The sequence below is a fragment of the Spinacia oleracea genome, chromosome 6, assembly GCF_020520425.1.
Source record: "Spinacia oleracea cultivar Varoflay chromosome 6, BTI_SOV_V1, whole genome shotgun sequence".
In the NCBI taxonomy this organism is placed as follows: Eukaryota; Viridiplantae; Streptophyta; class Magnoliopsida; order Caryophyllales; family Amaranthaceae; genus Spinacia; species Spinacia oleracea.
Genome location: NC_079492.1, coordinates 118,675,611 through 118,702,999, shown reverse-complemented (window position 1 = coordinate 118,702,999; position 27,389 = coordinate 118,675,611). Strand labels below are relative to the sequence as shown.

Below are 27,389 nucleotides of genomic sequence, written 5' to 3'. Positions count from 1 at the left end.
AAGCTCGAATAAACCCGGCTCGAGCTCGAAAATTTCATATCACGCCTAACTTGAACATTCAAGTGTTTGGCTCAGTTCGAATAATTAACATCCCTAAAAATCCATAAACATAGCTAGTCAAATCATGGTTTTAACCAGAAGGATAATAATACCTCCAATCCATATTTGAGAAATTTCTTATATGCACATATGAATAAGGTGCATAACCTAACATACACCACATCCAAAATTCTAGAGATAACACTATAAGAAAACGCGTAATTTTTTACTGATCTTATCGACAGCCACATTTACCCAACCGCAAAAAACATGGTCAGTATAAACTAAAATTGCCGACCGCAATTTAACAGTCGTTATTTTAACATCCATTTTTTTAACAATAACGACGGTTACGCATTCGATAAAAATCAGACCAAATTTAAAAACAAGTCACAAAATTTACCGACAGTTACGCAATCGGTAAAAACCCGACCAAATTCAAAAAAAAGTCACAAAATTTACTGGCCGCTTTATTACATTTGACGACTTCTCTGCGATCGGTAAAAGATTTAAACAATTAAGCTGGTGCAGGCACAAATTTGATGGTGAAGGCGTGTGCACCGTGCTCTAGGTGCACCGAGATTAAAACGACCAACATTAAACACAAAGCACACATTTTTCATTAAACCCCCGGCACAAAAGAACATTCTCCGTTGAATAAAAGAACATTGAAGCATGTGCTCTATTCAGATCTGTTTTTTGCGTTTTTATTTGATGTTCTGTTCTTTTCGCTCCTTTTGTGGGTATTTATTCGTCTGGGTTTCATATTTTTGAATTCATAAAGTATGAAGAGGAGAGAGAAAGTGCGAAAAAGGGCAACTATATGATCCCCATATGAGTAAGTGTAAATGCCAACTATATGTCCTCAAAGTATGTTTGGACATAAATATCTATGACTTGATTATGTTAAAATGTTACATGTTCAGATGCATAAATGTGTATAATGGTCATAGTGCTCGATGTTACTATAATGATCTTGCCAATATTTATTTAAATCTTTGCACCTGAAGTGTAGATTATATATACGGTTCCAACATAATGATGAATTATAGATTTATTTATATGAAAAGGGCAAGATAATGCAGTTGATGATATTATTGAAAATAAAGAAAACACTAATATATAGTGTATGAAATACCCTTGAAGTGGTATAGATATCTGAACTATAATAGATGGCACATGAGAAAAGATGAATGATACTTATTGAATAAGTATTCAGATATCATTGATGAATATCATGGGAAGTATATGTTGAAGAATTTTATGATACCGGTAGATAATGGAACCGAAATATAATGCATATGCGAGAAATAATGGATTTTGAATAAGGGCTCGTAAATCTATGTCTATTACGATGTAGACATCATTATAATGATCAAATGAGCTCATGGACCTGAAGTCCAACAAGTTATGGATTTAAAATATCCACGTTGTACAATGTTTTGCATTTTGAGTCTTACATTCATATACATGTGTAGTTAATATGTAAATGCATCATTCATCATACATTTAGTTTGTTTTGTGTTTTATCATGATTGATTTTCATTTATCCAGTTATATATGTTTCAAAACTATTATGATGTCGTATATAAATATGCATCCAAAGAACGGTAAGACGGATTTGCAACTTTATGAATATGATAAGAGGAGTTTCTTACTCCAATGGGCGAATAGTTGCGAAAGAAGTATATATATAATGTTGATTTAATAACATGTTATGAATCATGCAAATAAGAAAAGTTCCCGAAGAACTTATACATGATGTTCTTAAACATCTAGCCCTTTAAGTTTTGCATATGAATGTCATAACATTGATCAAATATTATCTAAACTCTTGAAGAGTGTTTTTGAAATGTCGTCTCAACCAGTAGTTTGAGTACTTGAGAATTATGAAATATACATATTAGTTTATTCACGGAAGAATTCTTGTACAAATATGAGTTGATTCAAAATTATAAGATAAGAGTATGTAATGTCCTTATATTGAGTTATATTTTATGGTCCAGAAAAACCATAAATTACATTATACTCTAAGTTGGACAGTGATATTATTATTTATCATGTATTGTCATGAAAGTATGACTAGAGAAATTTTGATCAACATTGATGATTACTGCTACTTATGACCTCCGGAAGAAGGTTTATATATGTCCAATATTTAAGGATACATTTTGTAATATTATGTACAAGAAAATATATTTATTTCAGGTATTATTGTCAAAAGTCCGGTGATATAAATACTCACCTAGTGCATACAAGTGAACGTTTGAAAATGCGACTCAAATTGTGGAGAATCAATTTCCAAGGAGCTTCATGTTGCTACATTTGGAAAGTTATCAACGGTATTAGATTTATTGAACTAGAAGATCTCAAGTGATGTATTCATCAGGGGGAGAAAATACGCGTTGCACTCTTTTTCCCTTAACCGTGGTTTTGTCCCATTGGGTTTTCCTGGTAAGGTTTTTAACGAGTCAACATCCCAAGCGTATTATGATGAGTGTTGTACTCTTTTTTCCTTAACTAAGTTTTTATCCCACGGGGTTTTCTTAGAAAGGTTTTTAATGAAACATCATCTCATGTACATTTTAGAGTCATTGTATTATTTTAGATAATGGACATCCAAGGGGGAGTGTTATAAACATATTGTATTGTGGATGTCCATTATAAGTCTGACATCCTTATCCTATATAATATATGTATGTGTACTTATCATATTGAATGGGAATAAGATCAATAACCGTCAGTTTCTCTCTTCCCCTCTCTCCCTTTCTCCCTATTTTTATAACAGATACTTGAATTTTTTTTTTTTCCATTTTTCTGTTGCATCTTTCACATGATGTTCTTTTTGAAATATAGTTGTTCTTTTTTTTAGTTTATCAGGAGAGAAAATATGTTCTTTTTTTATAGTTTATCAGGAGAGAAAATATGTTCTTTTAATTTTTGTACATTTTCTTTGGTTTTAAATATTAGTGTTCTTTCATGTTTTGGTTAATGTTCTTTTCGTTTACTCTATTATGTTCTTTCTATTTAATTTATTACATTATTTTCATTTTTTACGTTATTTTGTATTTTACATTTTATTTTAATATTTTGCGTTTTGGTGCAGGTGCATAGTGATCTATGTCCACGCTCCTGCACCATACGCGCGTTGTGGCCTTTGCTATACGTCCGACCAAAAGAACCCACCACCAAGTCCTAACAAACAAACAAAATTGAAAGAAACCAGTCACCAGCCTCACGCATAGCCGGCGTAACCAACAACCACCGGCATCTCAACGCTTCACCGGTCTCCTCCACCTGCTGCCGCAATTCATCCACAGCCAGTGCTCGCCGTCACAGCTTATCCACATTCCACAGCCAGGTATCCCGCGTTTCACAGCGCCTCCACCACCGGCTTCCTCCACCTCCGGAGATGACGGGTTTTCCCTCACCCAAATCCAGGTAAACTTTGTTCTTAATTAATTAATTTAGAATGCTGCAATTGTTCAATCCTGAATCTGGAATCAGGTAAAGTCCTAATCTCCCAATTCTATTTTATTTTCTGGGTTAATTTTTGAAATATTGTTTAGTTCAATTCAATTTTTCAGACTTGATACGCGTGAAATAGTGTACCGTTCATCAGATTGTTTAATTAGTACTCTCTCATAATCCGTACTGACTAGAATCCCAAAATTAAACCACTCAAAAACGAACATTAAATGAGAAGTAGTCCATTTCTCATTACACTCGTAGTCACCTGAAAAACCAAGAAAAACACATTGTAATTTTATTGCCTCAAGAGAATCAGCACTAGGCACGCTGCTTTACCAAATTTGTCTCCCTACTAAAATATTCATCACTTCCCGTTAATCTTATCATCAATTTCCTAAATCTCTCTGCTTAATACAAATTAAAGTACCAACTTGACAATTTAATCTCACTCTTATTTACCTAACTACATTTTCTTCCAGTACTTTACTGTTAAAAAAATTCACTAATTACACAATTAGGTGTCTTCTTTTTACATGTAATAAAGTAGTTAAACCACCAATATTTAAAAGAGTTAACCTCATAAGAAGTTAAACCAACGATGGCAAACACAACAGAACCTCCTGAAAGAGTACCAGAGAAATCTGCATCCTCTGCCTTTCTCTAACCAAGATTCAGTGCCCGTTAATTACTTTTTTTTGATTTTTTTAGTTTTAGAATTATCGTAAACTATTCCGATAAAACCACAATCTGACGATTTTTCTAGTATCTTTATACTAAACCAAAATGTCTGAGCTTCAATACTATATTCCACGGGGCCCCCATTTAGATTATGTGTCTTTATTTCTTTTTCCCGTTACCCGCTCCAAATATAAATATCCACCTCCCTCCCTCCCTCCACTTTCTCTCACTTCACACTGTTCCCACTCCACCCCAAAAAAGCAACCAGAACTTTCCACTTTTCATTTGTCTCTCTCCTCAAATTCTAACAACTTTCCACTATTAGAAAGAAAATTAATAAAAATGGCGGACGACTCCAACGGTCGGAAGCTGGTGGTGGAAATGTGCAATGCCAAGAACTTGATGCCCAAAGACGGCCAAGGGACTGCTAGTGCATTTGTAATGGTGGATTTTGATGGCCAGCGCCGTCGAACGAAGACGATCTCGAGGGATCTTAACCCTCAATGGGATGAGAAGCTCGACTTCGCCGTGCATAATGCGGAAGCCATGGATGTCGAGGTTCTGGAAATTAATGTTTATAATGATAAGAAGGCTGCAAAACGGTCTAATTTTCTTGGAAAGGTGAAGATTGGTGGTGCGGCATTCGCCAAATTAGGGGAGGAGAGTTTAATTTATTATCCGTTGGAGAAGCGGAGTGTTTTTTCGCAGATTAAAGGCGAGATTGGGCTTAAGGTTTGGTATGAGGATCCGCCGGCGCCGCCTGTAGAGGAGGAGAAGAAGGCGGAAGACGGGGATAAAAAGGAGGAGAAGGTGGATGAGGAAGAGAACAAAACGGAGGTGGAGGAGGAGAAAAAAGACCAGGAGGCTAAAACTGTAGAGGAGAAGGAGAAGAAGGTGGAGGTTAAGGAGGAGGAGAAGCCACCGGAGGAAAATCCACCACCGGAAGTTAAAGAGGAGGCTCCTTCTCCGCCAGATACGGCGGTGGAAGTTGTTAATCCGCCGGTTGCCGAAAATGTAAAGCTGGAGGGTAATAATGAGAGGAAGAATCAGGAAGTTTCTGTAACAAATGCTACTCTTATTAGTGGTAGTACTACTACTAGAGGAGCTGATTTGGAGCTGCGGTCTATTTCCGGGTCGGACCGGAGGCATGGAACCGGGTATGATTTAGTAGACCGGATGCCGTTTCTGTATGTTCGAGTTGTGAAAGCGAAACGGTCCAAACCAGATGCGGATTCATCAAGTTTTGCCAAGTTGGTGATTGGTACTCACAGCATTAAAACGACGACGGAGAAGAATGAGAAGGATTGGGATCAGGTGTTTGCGTTTGACAAGGAAGGGTTGAATTCGAGTTCACTTGAAGTGTCAGTTTGGGCAGAGAAAAAGGAAGAATCAGAGGGTGCAAAAATTGAGGAGAAACGTGTTGGAACGGTGTCGTTTGATTTGCAGGAGGTACCGAAACGGGTGCCCCCGGATAGTCCTTTGGCGCCGCAATGGTATACTCTAGAAGGTTCCGATGGTGGGAGTATTGATGTCATGGTGGCGGTTTGGGTCGGAACCCAAGCCGACGAGGCGTTCCAGGAGGCTTGGCAGTCGGATTCGGGTGGGTTGATTCCGGAAACCCGAGCAAAAGTTTACTTGTCTCCAAAGCTGTGGTACTTGCGTGTAACGGTTATCCAAACCCAAGATTTGCAGTTAGGTTCGGGATCTTCCGAACCAAAAAGTCGAACGCCTGATCTCTATGTAAAGGCTCAGCTTGGTGGTCAGCTTTTTAAAACGGGTCGGATGACATTGGGGTCCACAAATCCTACGTGGAATGAAGACTTGGTGTTTGTGGCTGCGGAGCCGTTTGATCCTTTCTTGGTGGTGACGGTTGATGATGTTACAAGTGGACAATCTGTCGGGTTCGCGAAGGTACACGTGGCAAGTGTAGAGCGGAGGACGGATGATCGTGCCCAGCCTAAGTCAAGATGGTTCAATTTGGTTGGGGAGGATGAGAAGAGCAAGCCTTACGCTGGGAGGATACACCTCCGCACCTGTATTGAAGGAGGGTATCACGTGCTTGACGAAGCAGCTCACGTGACTAGCGATGTCCGAGCCTCAGCGAAGCAACTTGCCAAACCTCCTATTGGGTTTCTTGAGGTTGGTATACGAGGAGCCAACAATTTATTGCCCGTCAAGACCAAAGACGGGACCCGTGGTACTACGGATGCTTACGTGGTAGCTAAATACGGGCCAAAGTGGGTTCGTACTCGAACCATACTTGACCGGTTCAACCCTCGTTGGAACGAGCAATATACATGGGATGTGTATGACCCATGTACAGTTCTAACCATTGGGGTGTTTGACAATGGGCGATACAATAAGGATGATGCTAGTAAACCCGGGAAGGATATCCGGATTGGGAAGCTAAGATTGCGTTTATCAGCTCTTGATGCAAATCGGGTTTACTTGAACACATACCCGCTTACCGTATTGCTCCCAGGCGGGGCAAGAAGAATGGGTGAGCTAGAAATAAGTGTGAGGTTCACATGTTCATCTTGGATCAGCCTTCTTCAAGCATACTCAAGTCCAATGCTGCCAAGAATGCATTATGTATGTCCATTAGGCAGAGCCCAACAAGACATCTTGCGCCACACAGCAATGAGGATCGTGACCGCTAGGCTAGCTCGATCTGAACCACCTTTGGGCCTTGAAGTGGTCCAATACATGCTTGATTCAGACACACACATTTGGAGCATGAGAAAGAGCAAGGTTAATTGGTTTAGAGTGGTCAGTGGGCTATCCAAATTAGCCACTTTGGCTAGGTGGCTTAATGGGATTCGAACATGGGCGCACCCACCAACAACCATCCTAGTCCACATTGTACTCATAGCTATAGTCTTATGCCCACACCTTGTGCTACCCACTTTCTTCATGTATGCTTTCCTAATCCTAGCTTTCCGGATTAGGTACCGTGCGAAGGTCCCTTTTAGCATGGACCCTCGCATATCTTGCGTGGATGTAGTCAGCAACGACGAGCTAGATGAGGAGTTCGATGGGCTGCCTACCACACGATCAACCGATGTAGTCCGGATACGATACGATAGGCTAAGAGCCTTGGCAGGAAGGGCCCAATCATTTTTGGGAGACATGGCAGCCCAATGGGAGAGAGTGGAGGCCTTGTACAACTGGAGGGATCCAAGAGCCACAGGGTTGTTTTTGGTATTTTGCTTGATCGCGTCGTTAGCATTCTATGTGGTACCATTTAAGGCGTTTGTGTTGGGTACAACATTCTACTACTTAAGACATCCAAAGTTTAGGGATGACATGCCATCGGTTCCTGCCAACTTTTTCCGGCGTCTACCCTCACTTTCCGACCAGATTATCTGAATATTGTACCGGGGCGGGGGGTTGAACGGTATTCTGTCAAGGGTAGTGCACTTCCCTGGTGTATTAGATAATGTTGCTTCATACTTTTTGTTATCTTAATGAAGGATGTACCACTTTATTTTTATTCTTTTAAACAAGACTTCTGTATACTCCATACCCTTTATTTTATTTTATTTTATTTTTTGAATACTGAAATACACAGCATTTAATTTGTAAATTAAATGGGGAAAAGATTTAAGGAAATTTAATTTGGCGGCAGGTGTAAATGTTACCGTTTAAGAATTTGTTGATCAACTGTCATTGAATTGAATAATAACAGAAAACAATACAGTGGTCTGACTATGATAATGTACTTGCAGTCTGTGACTTATTGAATGTGCCAGTTCTTTTTGTTATTGCAGCCCTGCAGGTGTTTAAATCTTCTCTTATGGAGTAATCATCTGGTGAATGATTATTCTTCTATAGTGCTGTAGTTAAAGAAGGGAGTATGAAATCAGACATAAAGATAAAGTACAGTCCGGATTTGGTTGTCACGTTACCATGCAAATTACTCTATCAACATTGAAGTTATTAAGACCTTGTTCTTCTGAGTTTTATGTGGCTGAATTGAACTAAACTGAACCAGACTGAACAGACATTAAGTCCAAAGTAACAGGGATAACTCTAGGCGGAGAGCATAAGTTGTTTATTTTCACAGTAAGAGAGCTCCCTTCAAGAACAAAAAATAAACCTTTAAGGTCGTTAACAGTAAGAGAGTTGAGAAACCTGCTCTTCTGAGTTCGATCTGAACTTTGAACAACGCAGTAGATAAGGTCTGCGAACTTAAACTTGGGATAACTAGCTCAAGCTTGAGTACAAGGCCGGTCCAACATAGAAAATGTTCTTTCGAACTGTAAATTCATCTTTGAGCTCTACCGAGTCCTGAATACTCAGTTAAAGTATTTTACCAGGCTTGAATAAGATGAACTAATATTTCACAAAACTACTACAATTGTACCATTGTAGTACTATTTATTTCCTATTCAAAAGAAATGAGAATTATTATTGTACATCACCAATCAAATTTCACAAAACAAATCATTGTATCATTGTATGTAGTTGGCATTCATCGACACCAACGTTTACTAGAATTCCTAGCAGAAACCAATTTTGTCAGCAAAGTTTTAAGTCTCCTTGAACCCACACCAGGATCCAACACACCATAATTCTCCGCCTTTAACTCCAAACAATCGCCATCGCTTCCCCCACCACACCACCCACCATAGCTAAATCTACCTGCCCACTTACTTTTCTTAAGAATTTCTCGATCAATCTTATCAAGCACTCGGTCATTTTTCTTGAACTTCCTAGCAAATGGTCGGTTACTAAAGACCATTCTCCGGTAATCCTTGATCCCTAGAGATCTCGGATGCTGCTTAGGAGGGTTATCCCAAGTGATGTAGTGTAAATCATGGTTAATAGTCGTGTTCTTGTAATCCTTAGAGTTGCATATGACTGTTTGGAAGTATCCCTCGGGTGAGGAGACGAAGTTGGTGTAGTACAAGAGGAGTGTCCTTGGAAGATTTTCCCATCCTACTATGCAATACTCAGCAAAGGACCTTGATAAAACCGTCCAAGCAGACCCTGTAACATAGAAATAAAATGTACAATAACAGAAATATTAGATGCAGAGCGTACACAGGATTAAGAGAATCATTTGTTAATTACAAAGAATATTAATATCAAAACCGACCATTTCGAGTACAGTTATAATAGATTAACAATAATAATTCAGAACTCAAGTACTATTTGGTTACAAATCTACAATACAGAAAACATGTGCATGGAGATTAAATATACAGAGTTGGCATGTGCATCATCTAGATTACCTAGCCCAAACTGCATCTGTTGGGGCCATAATTACTTGTTTTTAGAAATTAGGGAGTAATTTGATGAATTGTGACAGAACTTAATAACATTTTATTACAAACAGACATTTTCAGACAGAATATATACTTTTCATGAAAATTTATTTCTTTCGGGGCATTTAATTATAACATATAAGAATCTATGACAACATAACCATGCAGAGTTTAGAGTTATATTAAGAAATTCCATGCATGTTCTTCAATGATACAACGTTGTTTCAATCTATCACTTCCGTAACGCTATTAAGAGACCTGAAGTACTAGTTTGTTTGAACAAATAAAAAGTAACCAAAATTATTTTCCTTGACGGATTTACTTTCACATTGCTTTGTACTCTCCCTCTGTATTTATTTAAGGGATACACTTGCCTTTTCCGGCCGTATTTATTTAAGAGATACACTTGCCATTTTTAATAACTTATCAACCCCACCATCTAATTAAATAATCTATCTACACCCCATCCCCACCCCCAATCCCCTAAAATGACATGGTCCCCACTTGTTTTACTTATTAAAATATCTACCCAACCCCACTTGTTTTATTACTTTATTTCATTCAATTCTTTTTCTTAATACCCGTGCCCGACCGAGTGTATCTCTTAAATAAATACGGAGGGAGTAATTGTTAGAGGAGATTGACTAACATATAAGATAACTAGATAAGTACGTGGACTACCACCTATCACTAAGGGGGCGTTTGGTTCGCATAATATTATGGATTTTGAATCATGAATATTTTTCTTGTTTGAGGTATGGGTTTAGAAACTCAAACACAACTACACAAGTAATGGACTTTTCCCAATCTAAACCCATACCTCATACCCAAAATCCACGAACAAAACCTAATTATGCTTAGGATTTTATTCCTTGTAGATGAGTTTTTTTTCTCTCTTAGTCATTGTACTAGTTGGTGTATTAAGTGAAGCACTTTTTAAAATAAGTAGGGTCAATTCAAAGCCACAATAACATACAAGTATTACAAGTGTAATACTGTAATGTACGTAATAGTTAAAGCAAATTCAAAAGGATTGGTACAAAGGGTGGTGTATTAGTGGTTAGTTTAGACTTCAAATCAAAAGTGGTTGATTATGACTAATTTAGTATGAGTATCTACTAAGAAACATCACACCCTTGATATAAATTAATATAATTAGCACCAAAAACAAAGTCATTAACATAATTAATCATGCAAGTCACTGTCACTTTGCATCTCAGCAACAACTCATTAATTAATACTTCGTATTTTTGTTATATTAATAATAACAATTTCTAAAGCCAAGAAAGATGATAATCTTTAAAATAAAATCAATTGAAGTACGGATCTGAGTACCATTTTTAATGCAATAACAGATCAAAGACTTTTTAGAAAGTAGATCTTGATAAACTTGTACTAGTTGGAGGTTAGTGAGACTATGAGAAGTCAAGTACGCAGTAGTTGGTAGGAATCGAACTCGAGACCTTAGGACAGTCGATACATACTCGGATTTGGGATGGGTAAGAACTAACAAGTAATTAAGCTAGTAATGCAAAGAATTCAAATAGTAAAGGTGTTATAGAATCAATTCTAAATATTGTACCATTAAAGCTCTTTCACTTGTAATGCTTTAATGTGAAGATCTAATCGAATTTAGCACATGATTCCCTTCAATCACCTACACTTTGCGTCAATTCCTTCTTATCTTCACATACAACTGCCCTAAATTAAAACAAATATTTACCCCAAAAAATTTTAAAGATTACGTGTTACGGTTTAGTGCACGACAACATGACACGAACCAGAAACAAATAAGCGGATTAGAGTTGAGCCTTTCAAAACAGGAATTAAGCGGTTTAATACACGGGTGGGGTTAGTATTACTAATTGCGTAAAAAAGATTAGGAATTTAATTAGAGGGTAATTAAAACAAACCTGTATACAATTTGAAAGAATTAGGGAGACCCCTTTGTTTCACAGCCCACCAAATCTCAGATTTATTTAGACTGTATAGTGCTGGATCAATTATTATCGGCTTTCCCCTTTTATTCCTGCAAATTAATTAAATTTCCCCATTCAGTAAATAAATTCCACAATACCTTTTATCCACCGACAGACATACCCAAAAAAAAAAAAAAGGAAAAAAAAGAAACTTACAATTTCCAACCCAGACGACTGGAATGTTGTACAAAATTAAGATCTCTTGGTACGTCAGAAAACGCATAAATCAAATCTGCGCAACAATTTCAACCCAAAATTTTAACAATCCGGATTTAGTTGTCACATTATTAGTCTTTTATTGGAAAGCGAAATGGAAAACAGAGGAAATGAAAGGTCACTCACCATACCATCTTGAGTAACGAGAGGATAATCAGAGGCACTGAGATTAATAAACCAATCCCATTGACAAGTCCTTAGAAGTATAGAAATCGAATGCAAAGTAGCAGCAAGCATTGTAGGACCTCTATACGTAACAAGATTGGGTTTACCCACAATCCATACATTCCCAACTTGACTAAAAACTTCATTTTTTGATACAAATTCTGCAACTTCCAAATGCTGTGATTTCGGGGCCCCGTAATCGAAATGGATCAAGTAGTAGTTACCCGGGTGGTAAAGTGCGAGTAATGTTCGCTTTAACTTTGGAACATCACCTGTTGAAGCTGAGATTAAGTATGCAAATGTGACTGGATAATTTCTTGTAATGTTGGGTTTTTTCACTAATTTGAAGGGATTATTTGTGTTAATTACTGTGGGTTTTGTTAGTAATAGGGTTGAGATGTAAATCAGGGAGATTAATATTGATAATATTATCAGAGTTAGCATCAATTTTTTGGTACCCATTTGTTTTTTGAAGAACAGGGGATATCATAGGAAGATGGAATTCTGGTTTTTCTGTTAATAAAGAGGTAAAAGGGTGTGCTTGGAATTTGGGGGAACTTTTGTATTTTTGGTGGAAAAAAAATGTTGAATTTGGAAGAGGAAGAGTGTGGATTAAAAGAACTTTTTTGGTGGGGGGTTCTTTGCTTGGATGTTAAGGCCTCCATCCGTCAATTTAGACATGGTTGGCATATTATTATTAACATTGTTGAATTGAAAATAAATGGTTTGCCTTTAGTTGCAGAGGTTCGGGTGGGTGAGTGCCTGAGTGGTTTCATAACTCACGATGGGTAGATTATTGGGCTCCGTGGTCTAAAAAAGATAAGTTTAGAAAATGCATGTGAAATTTAGGTGGATAAAATGGAGCCGTTTCGAGTTAATCTTAAACATTGAGAAATTTTTCTAATTAAATGGCATTTTCGTAAATAATTGATGATTTTATTATGAAAATGTCATTAAATGTGGGTTAAAGTGCAGTGACATGTCATCAAATATGGCCCACATGTACGGTCATTATTGTATTTTCATAATACATCAACAATTAATACCAAAAAAAATAATACATCAACAACTATATAATATACAGTCAACAGCTTGTACTATACAATAAGCTTCTACTAATAAACAATCTACAACTATAAATATACAGTCAATAACTTACCAATATTGCATTTTAGAAATTTATCAGCAATCATAAAATATATTGTCAACGATAAGTGGTATACAATCAAACTCCAAGTAATAATTACAAATATACAGTCAACACCAACATTACACCACCTACAATTTTCAAGTAAAATATTTACGAAAATGTCATTTGATTGGAATTTTTTTTTTTCAATCACTGAGATTAACTCGGAATTTCCCGATAAAATGCATCCTTATTGCATATTAAAACTACATATTAAAGGCTTAAATCAACTAGGCATATGTCAATGAGCAACATAAAGAAAAGGAAAGTTTGTAAATATTAAGCCGACATTTTAGTCGTCTACTTTTTTTAAGTCACCCTTTTGATTATTTGAACATGTCAATCTTGTAATAGTATTAATTTTTATTACGTTAAAAAATAAATAGCCTGCTTCAGCGGGTTAATGGCTGACGTGTCTTATTAGGTGGTGGTTAATTTATTTTAAAATTTATTTTGTTCATTTATTAATCCACATTCATCCTCTTTCTTTCCTTCTTCTTCCTCATTCTTCCTCTTTCTTTCCACCTTCTTTCCACTTTCTTCCTCTCTTTTTTTAATCTTTCTCATTTTTCCTCTTTCTGTTCATCTGGTATTGTCGAATTCGAAGAGTGGAAGGAAGCAAAGGGGTATGGGTCTTCAAGTACTTCAAGTACTAACATGGGTCCTTACGTGTAGTAGCCTGAAATGTTGCCCAATTAAACACTTTAATTACCCGATATTGGTTCCCTTGCATGCCACCTTTTCTTGGGTTCAATTGCGTGTTTGGTGATTATTGCACAAAGAATTAATGGAGAAAGAGAAAGGATCGGATGAAGACAAGTGGGAGAAAGATGGGAGAAGTAAAGGGATAGAGTATAGGAATTGAATGAGAGTTCGGGTAATTAATTCAAATTCTCAACTTTTTTTTTTTTTTGGTTTAAAATGCCAATTCGGCTCTTCCCTTCCAGACTTTAAAAAAAAATTTAAGGGCTTTATAATACCTCGTATTTTTCATAATTTATAAATATAATTTTATTATATTTATAAGGATTTTTACGAATTTAATTGCATTTAATAGGAATTAAATGTATTTTATTAAATTATTAATTATTTGCGAAAACCATATTTTATTAAATAAATTCAACGAATTTATTTAATCGTGAATTGTTGGGTCATGTTTTGAAAACGAATTTAATTTAATCTAAGCCCAGTCAAATTTCATGATCAAACCCAACAAGGCTTGCAAGGAATTAATATTAATTAAGCCCGTAAGCAAGCCCAACCTTAAATCCTAAAACCTAGCCCATGAAGGGATGAGAAACTATAAATACCCCCTTCTCTTCATTAAATCCCCACTTAATTTTTCAGCAATCTCTCTCTCCCTCTCTCTCCTTCTTTTCGTCTGCCCCTTTCCTTCAGCCCCAAGGCACGAGCGTGCCTTTGCTCGTGTGCCAGGCCGCGCCTCACACGCAGCAAGCCCTCACTCCCTCGTCGCTCGCTCGTCGTGCCCAGCCGCGCGCACTCCCTGCCGCTCGCTTGCCCGCAAGCCCAACAGCAGTGCACTCCCTACCTGCTCGCTCACCCTCGCGCCTAGCAGTAGCGCCCTCGCCCTTGCTTCGCGCGCGCGCTGCGTGTCGTGCTGTGTTGTTGCCCACGTCGCTGCCCCACACACAACACACCAATTGTTGCGTGTGTGTAACCGGTGGATAATCAAATTGTATACTTTTAACTTTTCAAATTTCAGTTTTTAAATTGTTTTAATTATTTAATTGTTTGGATTATTTAAATTGATGGGAACGATTATAAACACCGTGTTTTAATATTTCGTATTTGAATCGTTGAGATTGATTTTAATTCAAAAGAATTATGATTTTCAGATTTAAGGGTTAATTAAAGTGTCAATTTTTAAGGTCAAAACATGATTTTATTAATGACCTATTAGTAGGATTTTATTTCCGATTGTTCAAGCGATTGATTCACATGATTTAATGACGATTTAAATTATGGGAATCAACTTAAATTTTCAGATTTATTATAAAGTTTAAAGTGTTGATTTTTAATGATTTTTAAGGTCAAAAGTCAACGTTTTTATGCTAGGACTTGAGTTGACTATTTGAGACTATTAAATTAACGAATAAAGATTAATTTCTAAACAAACCAAGGGATTTAGATTCTTAAATAGTTGCTGGAAATTTAGTAAACATGAATAATAATTAAGTTTCTCCTTTGTGTTTATAGGAGTTGATTTCTAGCTTGAGTTGTGATTCGCACAGTGTCCCCCGTACTTAGGTATTCCAGGTACGTACAAGACTAGGGTGACCACCCATCCCATGAGGACTTTATGAAGTATATTGATTGTGAATCATGTGAACTTAAGTGTTGTGAATTCATGTTTGATGTGTGAACAAGCATGTGAGAATTATTGTTGAATCTATGTGAATGAGCATGTTATGGGTTGATTAATACTTTATAGATTCTATTGAACTATCATGTTATGGACTTTTATAATCATTGAATTATGTCAAGCATGTTGTTCAAATTGGTATGCATGTATGAGTGTTTCGCATGCGAGTTATTATGACTATGCTATTGTACGGGATGTCTATCATACAATGAGCCTATTGAATATTGCCTCAGTGCATTGTTTATTATATTGTCTCAGTGCATCATTTATTCTACCGCAAGTGTATAATACATTTAAAGAGTTTGTGTGAATTGATCTAAGGACTATTCGTGCTAAGGACACATCCCGCATGTTAGAAAGGACAATGCTGGGTCGTCTCAACGGTGTTTTGATATGGAACTATGGAATAAATTGAAGGAAATAATGCCCTTGGTCCAAGTATGCATTCTATGTTAAGTCTAATAAATGCGGTTCAGTATTAATTAACAAGTTAATAATTCAGTGAGATCAAGTGAGCTGAATGCCTAGCTAGAGGCCGCTTCAGTTCAAGTGGAATTAATGATATTAATCCACAGCTTACTCTTGACTGAACCCGTAGGGTCACACAAATAGTACGTAAACGGATCAAGTATTTAATGGCATTAAATACTCCATCTATGAATATTCGGAACCGACGGATCTTGGTTTCAGTGGGAGCTAAGATCGTCACAGGCAAGAAATGAATACTCCGGAAACGATGATATTGCCGGAAACGGAAATATGGATCGTATCGGAAATATGAATATTATCCAAGTCGTAGATGTTGCCGGAAACGGAAACATGGTACGTATCGGAAAATATTATTGGAAATGGAAATATTACCAGAATCGGAAATATTGCCGGAAACGGAAATATTGTCAGAATCGGAAATATTGCCGGAATCGGAAAATAATTCCGGAAACGGAAATATTAAATATTTGTTCGAAACGGAAATTAATTCCGGAATCGGAAATATTAAATATTGTTCGTATCGGAAATAGATTCCGGAAATGGAAATTTAATCGGAAGCGTATCGTACGAATTAGCATCGGACGAGGCCTGCCGGACGAAGGCCCAGCACGAAGCCAGGCCATCGCCCAGCAAGCACGCACGCCACAGCCCAGCGCGCACAAGGCCGCGCATGCGTGGGCCGCGCTGCGTGGGTTGCTGCTCGCATGCGTGGGCAGCCCTTGTGGCTGCCGTGTGTGTGTGAGTTTGAGCTCATACGAGATTCCTGAATCTGCAAGAGTCAGTGTATGATTAAATGTCTATTCCTATTGGATAAATTGATTAAGTAGAATTCATGTAGAATTCTAATTCCAATTAATTCGCATCCTACTAGGATTACGATTCCTTTTCCATAACTCTATAAATAAAGGCCTAGGGGTCATAATTTATATACAAGTTTCAAAGTATTCAAAAGTGAGTTTTTTGAGAGAAAATTAAAACACACATCTTGCTCAAAAGTGCCGAAATTTTCTAGTACCTTAAGGGCGATTCTAGTTGGTCAATCTTAAGGCGGATCCGGACGTGCTGTGGACTTTCTACGGAGGGACGACACTTGGAGTCCTAAAAGACTTGTTCTTGTTCGGTTCGGGCGCAGCTAGGGAAGGCACGCAACAAAGAGTATGCATCTAAACTATGCTAAATGATTATGTGTAAATAATATGTTTCCTGGGTTAATGGTTGTTTCCGCATGATTTATGTAAATGTCATATGTATCATAACCTAACAGTGGTATCACGAGCCCCTTATTATTTTCATAATCTAAATTGCATGAACATGGTTAAATATTACAAATTTGCAAGAATTAAAAGGGGTGATTAATTTTCGTAATTGTTAATTAATTGCAAATTGCGTTTATTTAAATATATGTACGCAGTTTTTCGGCAGTTTCTTCATTACTCATCCGAATTGAGTGATTTTTGTGTCAATTCCGCATGTAAAAGGCATTCTAAAATTTTGACAAAAATAGTATTTTTCTGCCGAACCCAGAATTCTCAAATTCGAAGCCGAACTATGACTTTTCGAAGGTTTTAGTTTTTCGGATGCAAAATTTCGTAAATTTAAGATGTTAAATTAAATATTTGCGATTCCTGTTGATAAATCTTGAATTTTTGATTGACCTACTGCATATGTTTAACAAGTTTGAATGCCTAGTCTTGTTAATTATGCAATCTAATTTGTAATTATGATTAATTTGTTGAAAATTAGAATAATTTAGAATTAATTTGATTTTCATAATTAATTGTAATTTAATTAGAAACCTATGATTAAAAACCACCATAAAAATTGTAAATTTACGATAAATTTTAAATTTTTATGACCTAGACTTGAATCCATATCAATCGGAAATCAATTGGATAATAAATTTTCGATTTTTTCGCCCTAAAATTATGAAATTAATAATATTTATTAATTTGTCATTAATTTTAAATATAAATTTTAAATTTTTATGCGATTCGTTCAAATAACTTGCACGCACGAAGCAATGGACGCTTCGTGTTACCCTTAAGGGGTGTTGTATAATGCGGGCATGCGACGACGAGCAAGGGAGCTCGTCGCCCGTGCGGCACGAATGCAATGAGCAAGGGCGTAGTGCACGAGCACAAGGCAGCAGCCCTGCCTTGTGTCGTGTGCCACGAGCAATGAACGGATGGGCATGGGCGAGGGGCAAGCCAAGGCAGTCGCGTGTGGGCAGCAAGCGAGCTGCGCCACAGCGCGCGCTGCCTCGCACAACAGCGCGCAACCTCGTGCGCAGCGAGCGCAAGCTCGCGTGCCACGAGCGCTGCGCACAGCATCACTCGCGCGCACAGCGCGCGACGTCGCCCGCCCAGCGAGCGATGTCGCGCACCAGCGAGCGATCTCGCGCGCCAGCGAGCGATGGCTCGCGCGCACCAGCGAGCGATGCAGCGCCCCAGCGAGCGATGGCTCGCGCGCACCAGCGAGCGATCTCGCGCACCAGCGAGCGCGGTAACGCGCGCGCGCTGCGAGCGATAGCTCGCGTGCGGTGGGCGCTGTGCGGAGGCTTGCGTATGGGACAGCAGCAGCTATGCAACGAGCGCATGGGCTGCGCGCACATGGCCAGCAATGGCTGTGTGCGTACAGCCCATGGGCGTGCAACGCATAGGATGTTTGCGTTTCGATTAGATCGTTTTTGAATGTTTAATTTGAAAATTTCAGTTCACGTAATTTTAATTGATTTTAAAATTAATAATTTGAATTAATTTCTTGGATTTTAATTTTGAATATTATAATTATAATAAATGGCATTTATTCTAATTATTTTACTAAAATTAAAATCATAAATTAATTTAAATGTGACTGAAATTAAAATTAAATTTTTGGATTCAATTATAAATTTATATGAGCTTTAAATTTTAATTAAATTTGTATGTTTCCGGTTAGACTAGAAATACAATTTTATGTTTAAAATTAGTAAAGCATATGAATTTATTGGTTTGAGTGGGAGTGCTTTTAGTCATAAACTCTTGATTAGGTCTACAAATCCTTAAGGTTAAAACAACTCGATTAGAATTAATAAGGACTGAATAATTGGTAGATTATTGGTGACCTTGATTAATTGCTGCAAATGTTTACGTGATGCATAATGTGTTTTACTAACCAGCTATGTGGGCCATTCATGATAATGAATGGGTGAATGGTATATATTGTATATGTACTGTTTTGCAGGTTATGAAGTGACTAGTATGGCCCAAATAGGATAGAAAATATGGTCTGCGTACCATTAATTTGAATGTAATTGGTCTAAAGTACCAAAGTTATTTTTCAATTCAAATATGGTCTGCGAACCATCAAATAGTTGTAATTAGTTATAGCTTATCCTATTTGAAGAAAATGGTGCCTCCCACGGAGATTTTCAAGACGGACTTTGAAGTCAAAGCTTCAAGATGAAGTCGGGCCATACTAGATCACAAATATCTTATGCATGTTTTAAGTTATTTATTGCTTTAAATATGTCTTAAAATGCATGAGATCAAAAGCTTGATTATGTTGCATGATTAAGGATTTTAGTTCACTTAAAATCTAACCAACATAGTAAGAGCCTTAAGTTCCAAACTTAAAAATTGAGTTAAAAGGTGCCATGCCAAAATATACACTTGCTTGGATATCCTTTACATCAATCTAGTAATAGTTTTCGCTCAGCGAGGTGTTACTTATTGGTCCTAAAGGGGCAAGGTACACAAATAATTGTGAGTACATGTTAGTTTTGGTGAAACTCAACGATATAAGTAAGGAGTCCTTTTATGTCGTGGCAAATTCGATAGGTTTACCTAATAAGTTCTTAGACGTACCTATCAACCAAGAATAGTTTCTAGACTATTAGCAAAAGGCTTTTGCTTACCTAAGATGTTCTAGGATTAAGTCGACAAACTGTGCTTAGTTCTTCAATGATTTTAGGATCTTGGAATCATTTTATTCACACCTGCCGGAACACATAATTCGAATAAAATGCTAATAACTTGTTTGAATTGCATGGTTGCTTTAATTTCAAGTTATTATTCATGATAAATGTTTAGACTTTGCATGCTTCAATGTATGTTTTAATTATTGTTTATAATTAAATATCTTGCACTGCAATAAATCCTTTTAGAAAGGTAACAGTAAATTTCCTCGATTGGTAGTGAATCCAAGAACGATTCACGGAAATGAGAGAAAGTGAGCAATTTAAAATGTACGTTTCTTATATCGACTTTTATGGTTGTTTTCGAGTATCAAAGTCGAATGGCAAACCGATTGGTGCTTGTGAATTCAAAATACAACGTAATTTTGAGATCATAAAGCATTGAGCTTAAACGCTCAGCTTTACCAATGGTTAACAACCTAATATCTTTGTCCATTTAATTCTCGAATGAGTCTAGTCCCTAGACATTCGAATAGATCGATACTTAGAGAACTTTAGAAGCTTCTGGTAAGATCATCTAGTTGAAACTTAATATTCAACATAAATTAAATGTAAAGAACCTTGTTGGTGACATTGGACATGTCTAACAAAGTATAAAAGTCAACACTAAAGAATTCAATTCTTAAGACTATAAGAAAGGGTACAAGAAATAGGAAAACCAGGAACAAATGAAAGGAATTTACGATTCCGTTTCTACCTAAAAGTTAATGTTTAAAGAGAAGTGACCTAGCAATCAAACTTCCTTGGTATCATATACCGCTTGAGGTTCTTACTTCGGTAATAACTCAAACAATGGAAGCTAGGATACACTAATGACCTACAAGTGGGAAATGAAGCATGGCAATGCTACATTAGTTGTAGGGTCATCTAGTTTGTTTTAAGTCCTTTCAAAGGCTGGAACTTAATGGCTATTTTGTTCCATAATCAGCATACCTAAATTTCTGCTTCAAACACAGAAAAACTCACATTCAGAAGAACAAAAACAATGCTTGTTTGTTTGTTTATTTGAATGAAATGGTCAATTACTGGTTGAGTCAATATGCTTGATTAAAACAAACAACTCTTTAAAGAACTTTACTAGGTTCAAATCAACCCCTTGATTTGAGTTCCACAAATCTTTGGCATTGTTGCTTAGACCATATCAACAAGTTAACATTCATAAGCTCTATTTTGATGGACTTTTGAAAGTTGGTTGATTTCTAGATCAACTTAAGACAAGCTAGTCTTACTTGTTGAAAGTAACAAAGAATATGAACTATTGTTAGAACGCCTAGACGATAGAGTTCAAAGCTAAAGAAAGGTTTTATGACTTTATTATTTCACATGGATTTGAGTGAATATAGGTTTATTTACTCAAAAGTGATATAAGTTGAATCTGTTTGGCTAGTTCAAAGATTCAGAAGTATAAAATCCACTCGGCAAGAAATCATAAAGATCTAGGTTAGATCATGTTGATGATTACTTGAGACCAAATATGATCATCAATGATTGTGTGTTGTAATTTCACAATCTAGCTCCATAAGATATGGCATATCTACGTTGGAATGATCGAAGTCAATTAGTACTTGATTCGATCAATGATGAATCATAAAGACTTTTCCTATAATTTCTAAAACAAAATGCTCAACTACCACCAAACTAAACCAAATTCGTCAAAGCTATTGAAAAGTAATTTCAGGATATCTTTTCAATTATATATATATCTAAAGAGTTGCTAAACTCAGTGGGAGCTTAGTGTTTGTTATTCAACAAACTAAGGCCCAAGTCTAGATATATGTTTCATTGTGATTTATTCAAATGAGACACAAGGGTATTGTTTCTACCACGAATTTTTGAGAACATAATGTTTGTTTGCTCGAAATAATGTCCTTTTGGAGATTCGTTTCCAAAATGACAAGTGGGAGAAAATAGACCTCGAAAGTTTTCGAGGCGAACAACAAACATAAACGGACATTCCGGAGGCTTTTCGAAGTGCTTCAGAAAATCCGAACTTATTCTGTAAGGACTTTACAAGTGGCTTTAAAGAATAGACATCTCTTAGAAGACTTTACAAGTGCTTCAAGGAGAACAGAATATTCAAAGGACTTTAAGTGGCTATTGATATTCTAATGTTTGATGTTCTATACCCAAGTAGGCATAGAATTCAAGTCACTGAAACTATGAGATTCTTATATTAAATAGTAAAGAAACATAGAGATCAGGTCAATGAAACTATGAGATTCTTCTATTAAAATAGTGAAGAAACCTACAACTTGCAGTCAAACTATTATCATGTAGATTAATGAGTTTGTGACTTGTAAGAAAGCTATGACGAAACCCAGATTCCCTAAAATGGTTAGAGGCCATATATAGACTCAAATGTTTTAAATGGTTAGAGGCCATAAAACATACTCAATGTTTTGATGACAAAATTGAAATTTTGTTGATTTGCAAGAATAGTTTCACACCTATTGGTTGCAAGGTTGTTTTAAGGATAAAAACCATCAAACATGGAATTGTGTTCACACACAAAGCTAGATTAGTTGCTAAAGGTTACAAGCAAATTCATGGCATGGATTGTGTTGAAACCTCATGCAAAATCGTAATGCTTAAGTCTATAATTCAAGCAATGATTGCATATTGGTACATATGGCAATTGGATGACAAAACGTATTCCTCAATCAAATGTTGGAATAAACTATGTACATGGTATGTCATAGGATTTGTGGATCCAAATAAATGCTTGAAAAGGAAAGCTAGCTTATGAAATCTAAATCCAGATTTAAGCAAGCAATTGGGAATTAGAACTGTATTTTAGTGAAGCTAATAAGTATTTTAGTTTCATAAAATATACATGATTCTTATAGATACATAAGAAGTTTAGTGGGAGTACTTAAAACTTAATTGGTCCTATGTGTATTACACACATATCTCTCTATTGTGAAATAACATTCAAATGCTAATGACTTAGATTTGAAATTATTCATCAATGATGGACCATGGCGAAACTTAGTACATACTGGGTATTAAGATCTATTTACAAAGATCTTATGATATTGTTTTGGATTAAGTAATGGCATTTACTAAATCAAACACGAAAGTCTCCATTGGAGATGTTCGACCCATGTGAATAAATCTAAGTAAAGGATGTTTTAACTATGTATAAGCATTTACTAAGTTAAACATCAAAGAGTCTAAATGAGATTCTTAACCTATATTATATGTCAAAGAATTTAGCTGAATTTAGTATCTACTGAAACTAGATAAGCTAAAGTTACATGAATAGAATTCAATTGGGAATTATTCTGCAAAAGAATTTATCATGTATGATATAATATGAGGATCGCCAAAAACGTATCGTATGACTTTAGGCATGACGAACATATACCAGTCTCTATTGATCTAAGTGAAGATCAACTAGAATGAGATCAAGAATACTTATGGTACTTGAAAAAGGTACATAGGAATAGTTCTTGATTCAAGGAAATAAAGATATGCTAAATATTGATGCTACACGCATAAACACTGGCAAAGGATCAAGCAAGACCCTTTGGAGTTAACCATTGACAAGGACGAGCTATAGAGCATCGTGTTTTGAAATGGCAACATGGGTTGGAGACCATGAGTTGTTGCGTGGGAAATTAAAATAATGATTTCTATGTTCTAAGATATAGTTGAGAGTATTCCACATATCTGTGAACTGCTTGGATAAGTAATTCCAAACAAAGCATCACTAGCAACCTATAAAGTTGAAGTAAAAGTAATTATTGCCTAAGAAGCAATAAAACAGGGTTGTTTAAAGTTCTTCACTGAACTTGGGTAGATCACCTATCTGCTGGCTTGATGATTCTTCATTGAAAAATGCGTAGAACCACTCTTGAAGCAAGAAAAACGTCTGCTAACTTGATGGTTCTTCATTGCAAAATGAGTAAAACCACCATCGAAGTAAGAAAGACTAGATCACATAATAAACAAACTCGAAAAGATCTTATCATCATATCTCGAAGAACATTCGATGAAAAGGATATTAAGATTGGCAAAGCATGATAACTAAACCTATGCAACAAGTGAGAAGCAACACTCACGTTGTAGCACTGAAAATCAAGCATAGCTTTGAATTCCATGAATTGTTTTAGAAGATGGGTTTGAGGCCCATGGTTGTAAAACATTGGGGTTGAACATTTATCATATATGAAATGTGTTTTCATATTCCATTTAATCTTGGTTTAGTATTAAATGATGAGTCCCTTCAATTTGACAATATATTCAAGATAGACTGTCAGGACCAGTCCTGTGACTAAGAAATGTCTATCAAGTGAACTTGAATGTCAAAAGTTGAAAATGGTCCCTAGTCGGAGTTTTCTATAAAATTGGACGCATAGAAAACGTTAGACGACTAGAATGCAAGATGACTAGTAGTTCTGTTTCTTGAACTATGTGGACATGGCAATGTCATAATCATTTGCATAGATACTTACTTTGGGAAGACTAGTATCGGACAAGACCTATGAAACTTTACTGTAAGAGATGAAAGTCTGTCATAAGTAAATTTCATTAAATTATTAGACACTAAATCCTCAATACCTGAGTGATTTGAGATTACTTGTTTGAGAACTGGTTGCTTTGACGTTGACCAACCGTCGCACCGTAAAAGGAGGCTATAAAGGCAACGCTCAGGTAATCACCTATCAAACGAAGTCTAATCTCAAGATCGCAAGATTGGGATTGTCCTCCCATAAATCGGGATGAGATGCTTAAAAGTTGTACAAGGCCACTCGGAGAGCTAGAAACTGTGAAATGCATGGCCGTGCTCGGATGAATCATAGGCTATGATTATCTGTTTATTTGATCAGTTGAACTCTGAAACCGAGGAACACCTCTGGACATAATAAGGATGACAACTCTTACCTTATGTTCAAGAGTAAGCATCGAGCGACAAAGGAATTAGGAAATGCACACTTGTCCCTAAGGACAAGTGGGAGACTGAAGGAAATAATGCCCTTGGTCCAAGTATGCATTCTATGTTAAGTCTAATAAATGCGGTTCAGTATTAATTAACAAGTTAATAATTCAGTGAGATCAAGTGAGCTGAATGCCTAGCTAGAGGCCGCTTCAGTTCAAGTGGAATTAATGATATTAATCCACAGCTTACTCTTGACTGAACCCGTAGGGTCACACAAATAGTACGTAAACGGATCAAGTATTTAATGGCATTAAATACTCCATCTATGAATATTCGGAACCGACGGATCTTGGTTTCAGTGGGAGCTAAGATCGTCACAGGCAAGAAATGAATACTCCGGAAACGATGATATTGCCGGAAACGGAAATATGGATCGTATCGGAAATATGAATATTATCCAAGTCGTAGATGTTGCCGGAAACGGAAACATGGTACGTATCGGAAAATATTATTGGAAATGGAAATATTACCAGAATCGGAAATATTGCCGGAAACGGAAATATTGTCAGAATCGGAAATATTGCCGGAATCGGAAAATAATTCCGGAAACGGAAATATTAAATATTTGTTCGAAACGGAAATTAATTCCGGAATCGGAAATATTAAATATTGTTCGTATCGGAAATAGATTCCGGAAATGGAAATTTAATCGGAAGCGTATCGTACGAATTAGCATCGGACGAGGCCTGCCGGACGAAGGCCCAGCACGAAGCCAGGCCATCGCCCAGCAAGCACGCACGCCACAGCCCAGCGCGCACAAGGCCGCGCATGCGTGGGCCGCGCTGCGTGGGTTGCTGCTCGCATGCGTGGGCAGCCCTTGTGGCTGCCGTGTGTGTGTGAGTTTGAGCTCATACGAGATTCCTGAATCTGCAAGAGTCAGTGTATGATTAAATGTCTATTCCTATTGGATAAATTGATTAAGTAGAATTCATGTAGAATTCTAATTCCAATTAATTCGCATCCTACTAGGATTACGATTCCTTTTCCATAACTCTATAAATAAAGGCCTAGGGGTCATAATTTATATACAAGTTTCAAAGTATTCAAAAGTGAGTTTTTTGAGAGAAAATTAAAACACACATCTTGCTCAAAAGTGCCGAAATTTTCTAGTACCTTAAGGGCGATTCTAGTTGGTCAATCTTAAGGCGGATCCGGACGTGCTGTGGACTTTCTACGGAGGGACGACACTTGGAGTCCTAAAAGACTTGTTCTTGTTCGGTTCGGGCGCAGCTAGGGAAGGCACGCAACAAAGAGTATGCATCTAAACTATGCTAAATGATTATGTGTAAATAATATGTTTCCTGGGTTAATGGTTGTTTCCGCATGATTTATGTAAATGTCATATGTATCATAACCTAACATAAATTCACTTGAGTCCTATGTTTGGTCACAAGTCCTAAAGGATTAAAATGAAGTGTCATTGTTTAAGTATTCATGTGTGTAATTGTTGAATTACTTGTGAGTTATGTCTTTGGGTTGAGTCTTGAACATAACATACTAAATAACGTAAAGTGCAACCCGAATGAGCTTCAAAACTCTTGGAACGTGTATACCTTGAGTATGGACAATGGGGGGGAGTCGTGTCGGAGAAACTCGTACTCCTTGAATGATACAAGACGTTGTTTCATTCTTTTGGTTATTCGCTTATTAAACACGCAGGAATTCCGTCGGTATGGTCCGACTGTCGGTAGAAAGCCCGACTCTATATTATTTGGTGTTTGGTGGGCTCCCAACACCCTCAGTTTCCCTCAGTGGTCTTGTTTCCCTCAGTGGGTTTTGTTATTATATTTTAACCGTTCGAAGCTAATTCTTATTAATCAATGAGTTAAGAGTCGTGTCAATTCTTGAATATGTCTTTTTGGTTAATTGGTTTACTTGAATGGCTTTTGCATGTGGATTATCTTTGTTGTTTGAGTGAAGCATGTTAGGATAGAATGTTATTCTAGCTTGTTCGTACTCAGCTTTTGCTGACTTTGTGATTCATGTCTTTCAGTCATGGCCTTCGCCTTAATGACCCTATGATGATCCATCATTGCACTTGAATTGTTGGGGAGTAGATTTCAATAAGCAGGTTGGTAGAGATGACTTGCGGGAGAAGTTATCATGGGAATAGTGATAAGAGACTATTTCATCTTTCGCATTTATAAACTCTATTTCTGATTTATAGTCATGACTACTATTACTACTATTATCACTATTTTGAACTATTTACTACTTTGGTTTGGGCCTTGATGGTTCCAGTTTGTTAAATGATCATTCACTATTTAATATGTTTTGAAAGTTAGTTAATTCCGCTGCGTAATTCTGGTAAATAGCCTTAGCCGTTATCACGGTGGCGGTAATATCTTGGTAATTCCTTTGTTTTAAGTTAGAAAAAGGTTTTATAAAATTCAAGGAATTATTAGGGTGTTACAGACTTACCCAGTCACCGGTAAAAGAACGTAATACAAATTAATACTATTACAAAGTTGACGTGTTAAAAAATAATCAAAATGTCGACTTAATAAAAGAGGACGGCCAAAAGGGTTTACTTAATATTTACAAAATTTCCTAAGTAAAATGCATAATCTGATTTAATTTGGTCTAGTTTAGATTGGTTTGAATTTTAAAAAG

At 36.7% G+C, this 27,389-nt stretch overlaps 2 protein-coding genes and 1 long non-coding RNA gene across 3 annotated transcripts; 2 read left to right on the top strand and 1 right to left on the bottom strand.

Moving 5' to 3' along the window:
- The first annotated feature begins 3,166 nt into the window (after positions 1-3,166).
- Positions 3,167-7,815, top strand: LOC110804759 (multiple C2 domain and transmembrane region protein 14). Its single transcript, XM_022010363.2, has one exon. The coding sequence runs from the start codon at positions 4,294-4,296 to the stop codon at positions 7,555-7,557; it is 3,264 nt and encodes a 1,087-aa protein (XP_021866055.1). The 5' UTR covers positions 3,167-4,293; the 3' UTR covers positions 7,558-7,815.
- Positions 7,816-8,490: 675 nt separating this feature from the next.
- On the bottom strand, positions 8,491-12,750 carry LOC110804760 (beta-glucuronosyltransferase GlcAT14A). Its single transcript, XM_022010364.2, has 4 exons — positions 11,785-12,750; positions 11,594-11,669; positions 11,372-11,487; positions 8,491-9,180 (listed from the first exon to the last, which is right to left on the bottom strand). The coding sequence occupies exons 1-4, from the start codon at positions 12,278-12,280 to the stop codon at positions 8,663-8,665; spliced, it is 1,206 nt and encodes a 401-aa protein (XP_021866056.1). The 5' UTR covers positions 12,281-12,750; the 3' UTR covers positions 8,491-8,662.
- Positions 12,751-14,567: 1,817 nt separating this feature from the next.
- On the top strand, positions 14,568-27,045 carry LOC130462400 (uncharacterized). The gene is made up of 3 exons (XR_008922506.1): positions 14,568-14,703; positions 15,225-15,284; positions 26,770-27,045. It is a non-coding gene; the product is annotated as an uncharacterized lncRNA (long non-coding RNA).
- Positions 27,046-27,389: the final 344 nt, after the last annotated feature.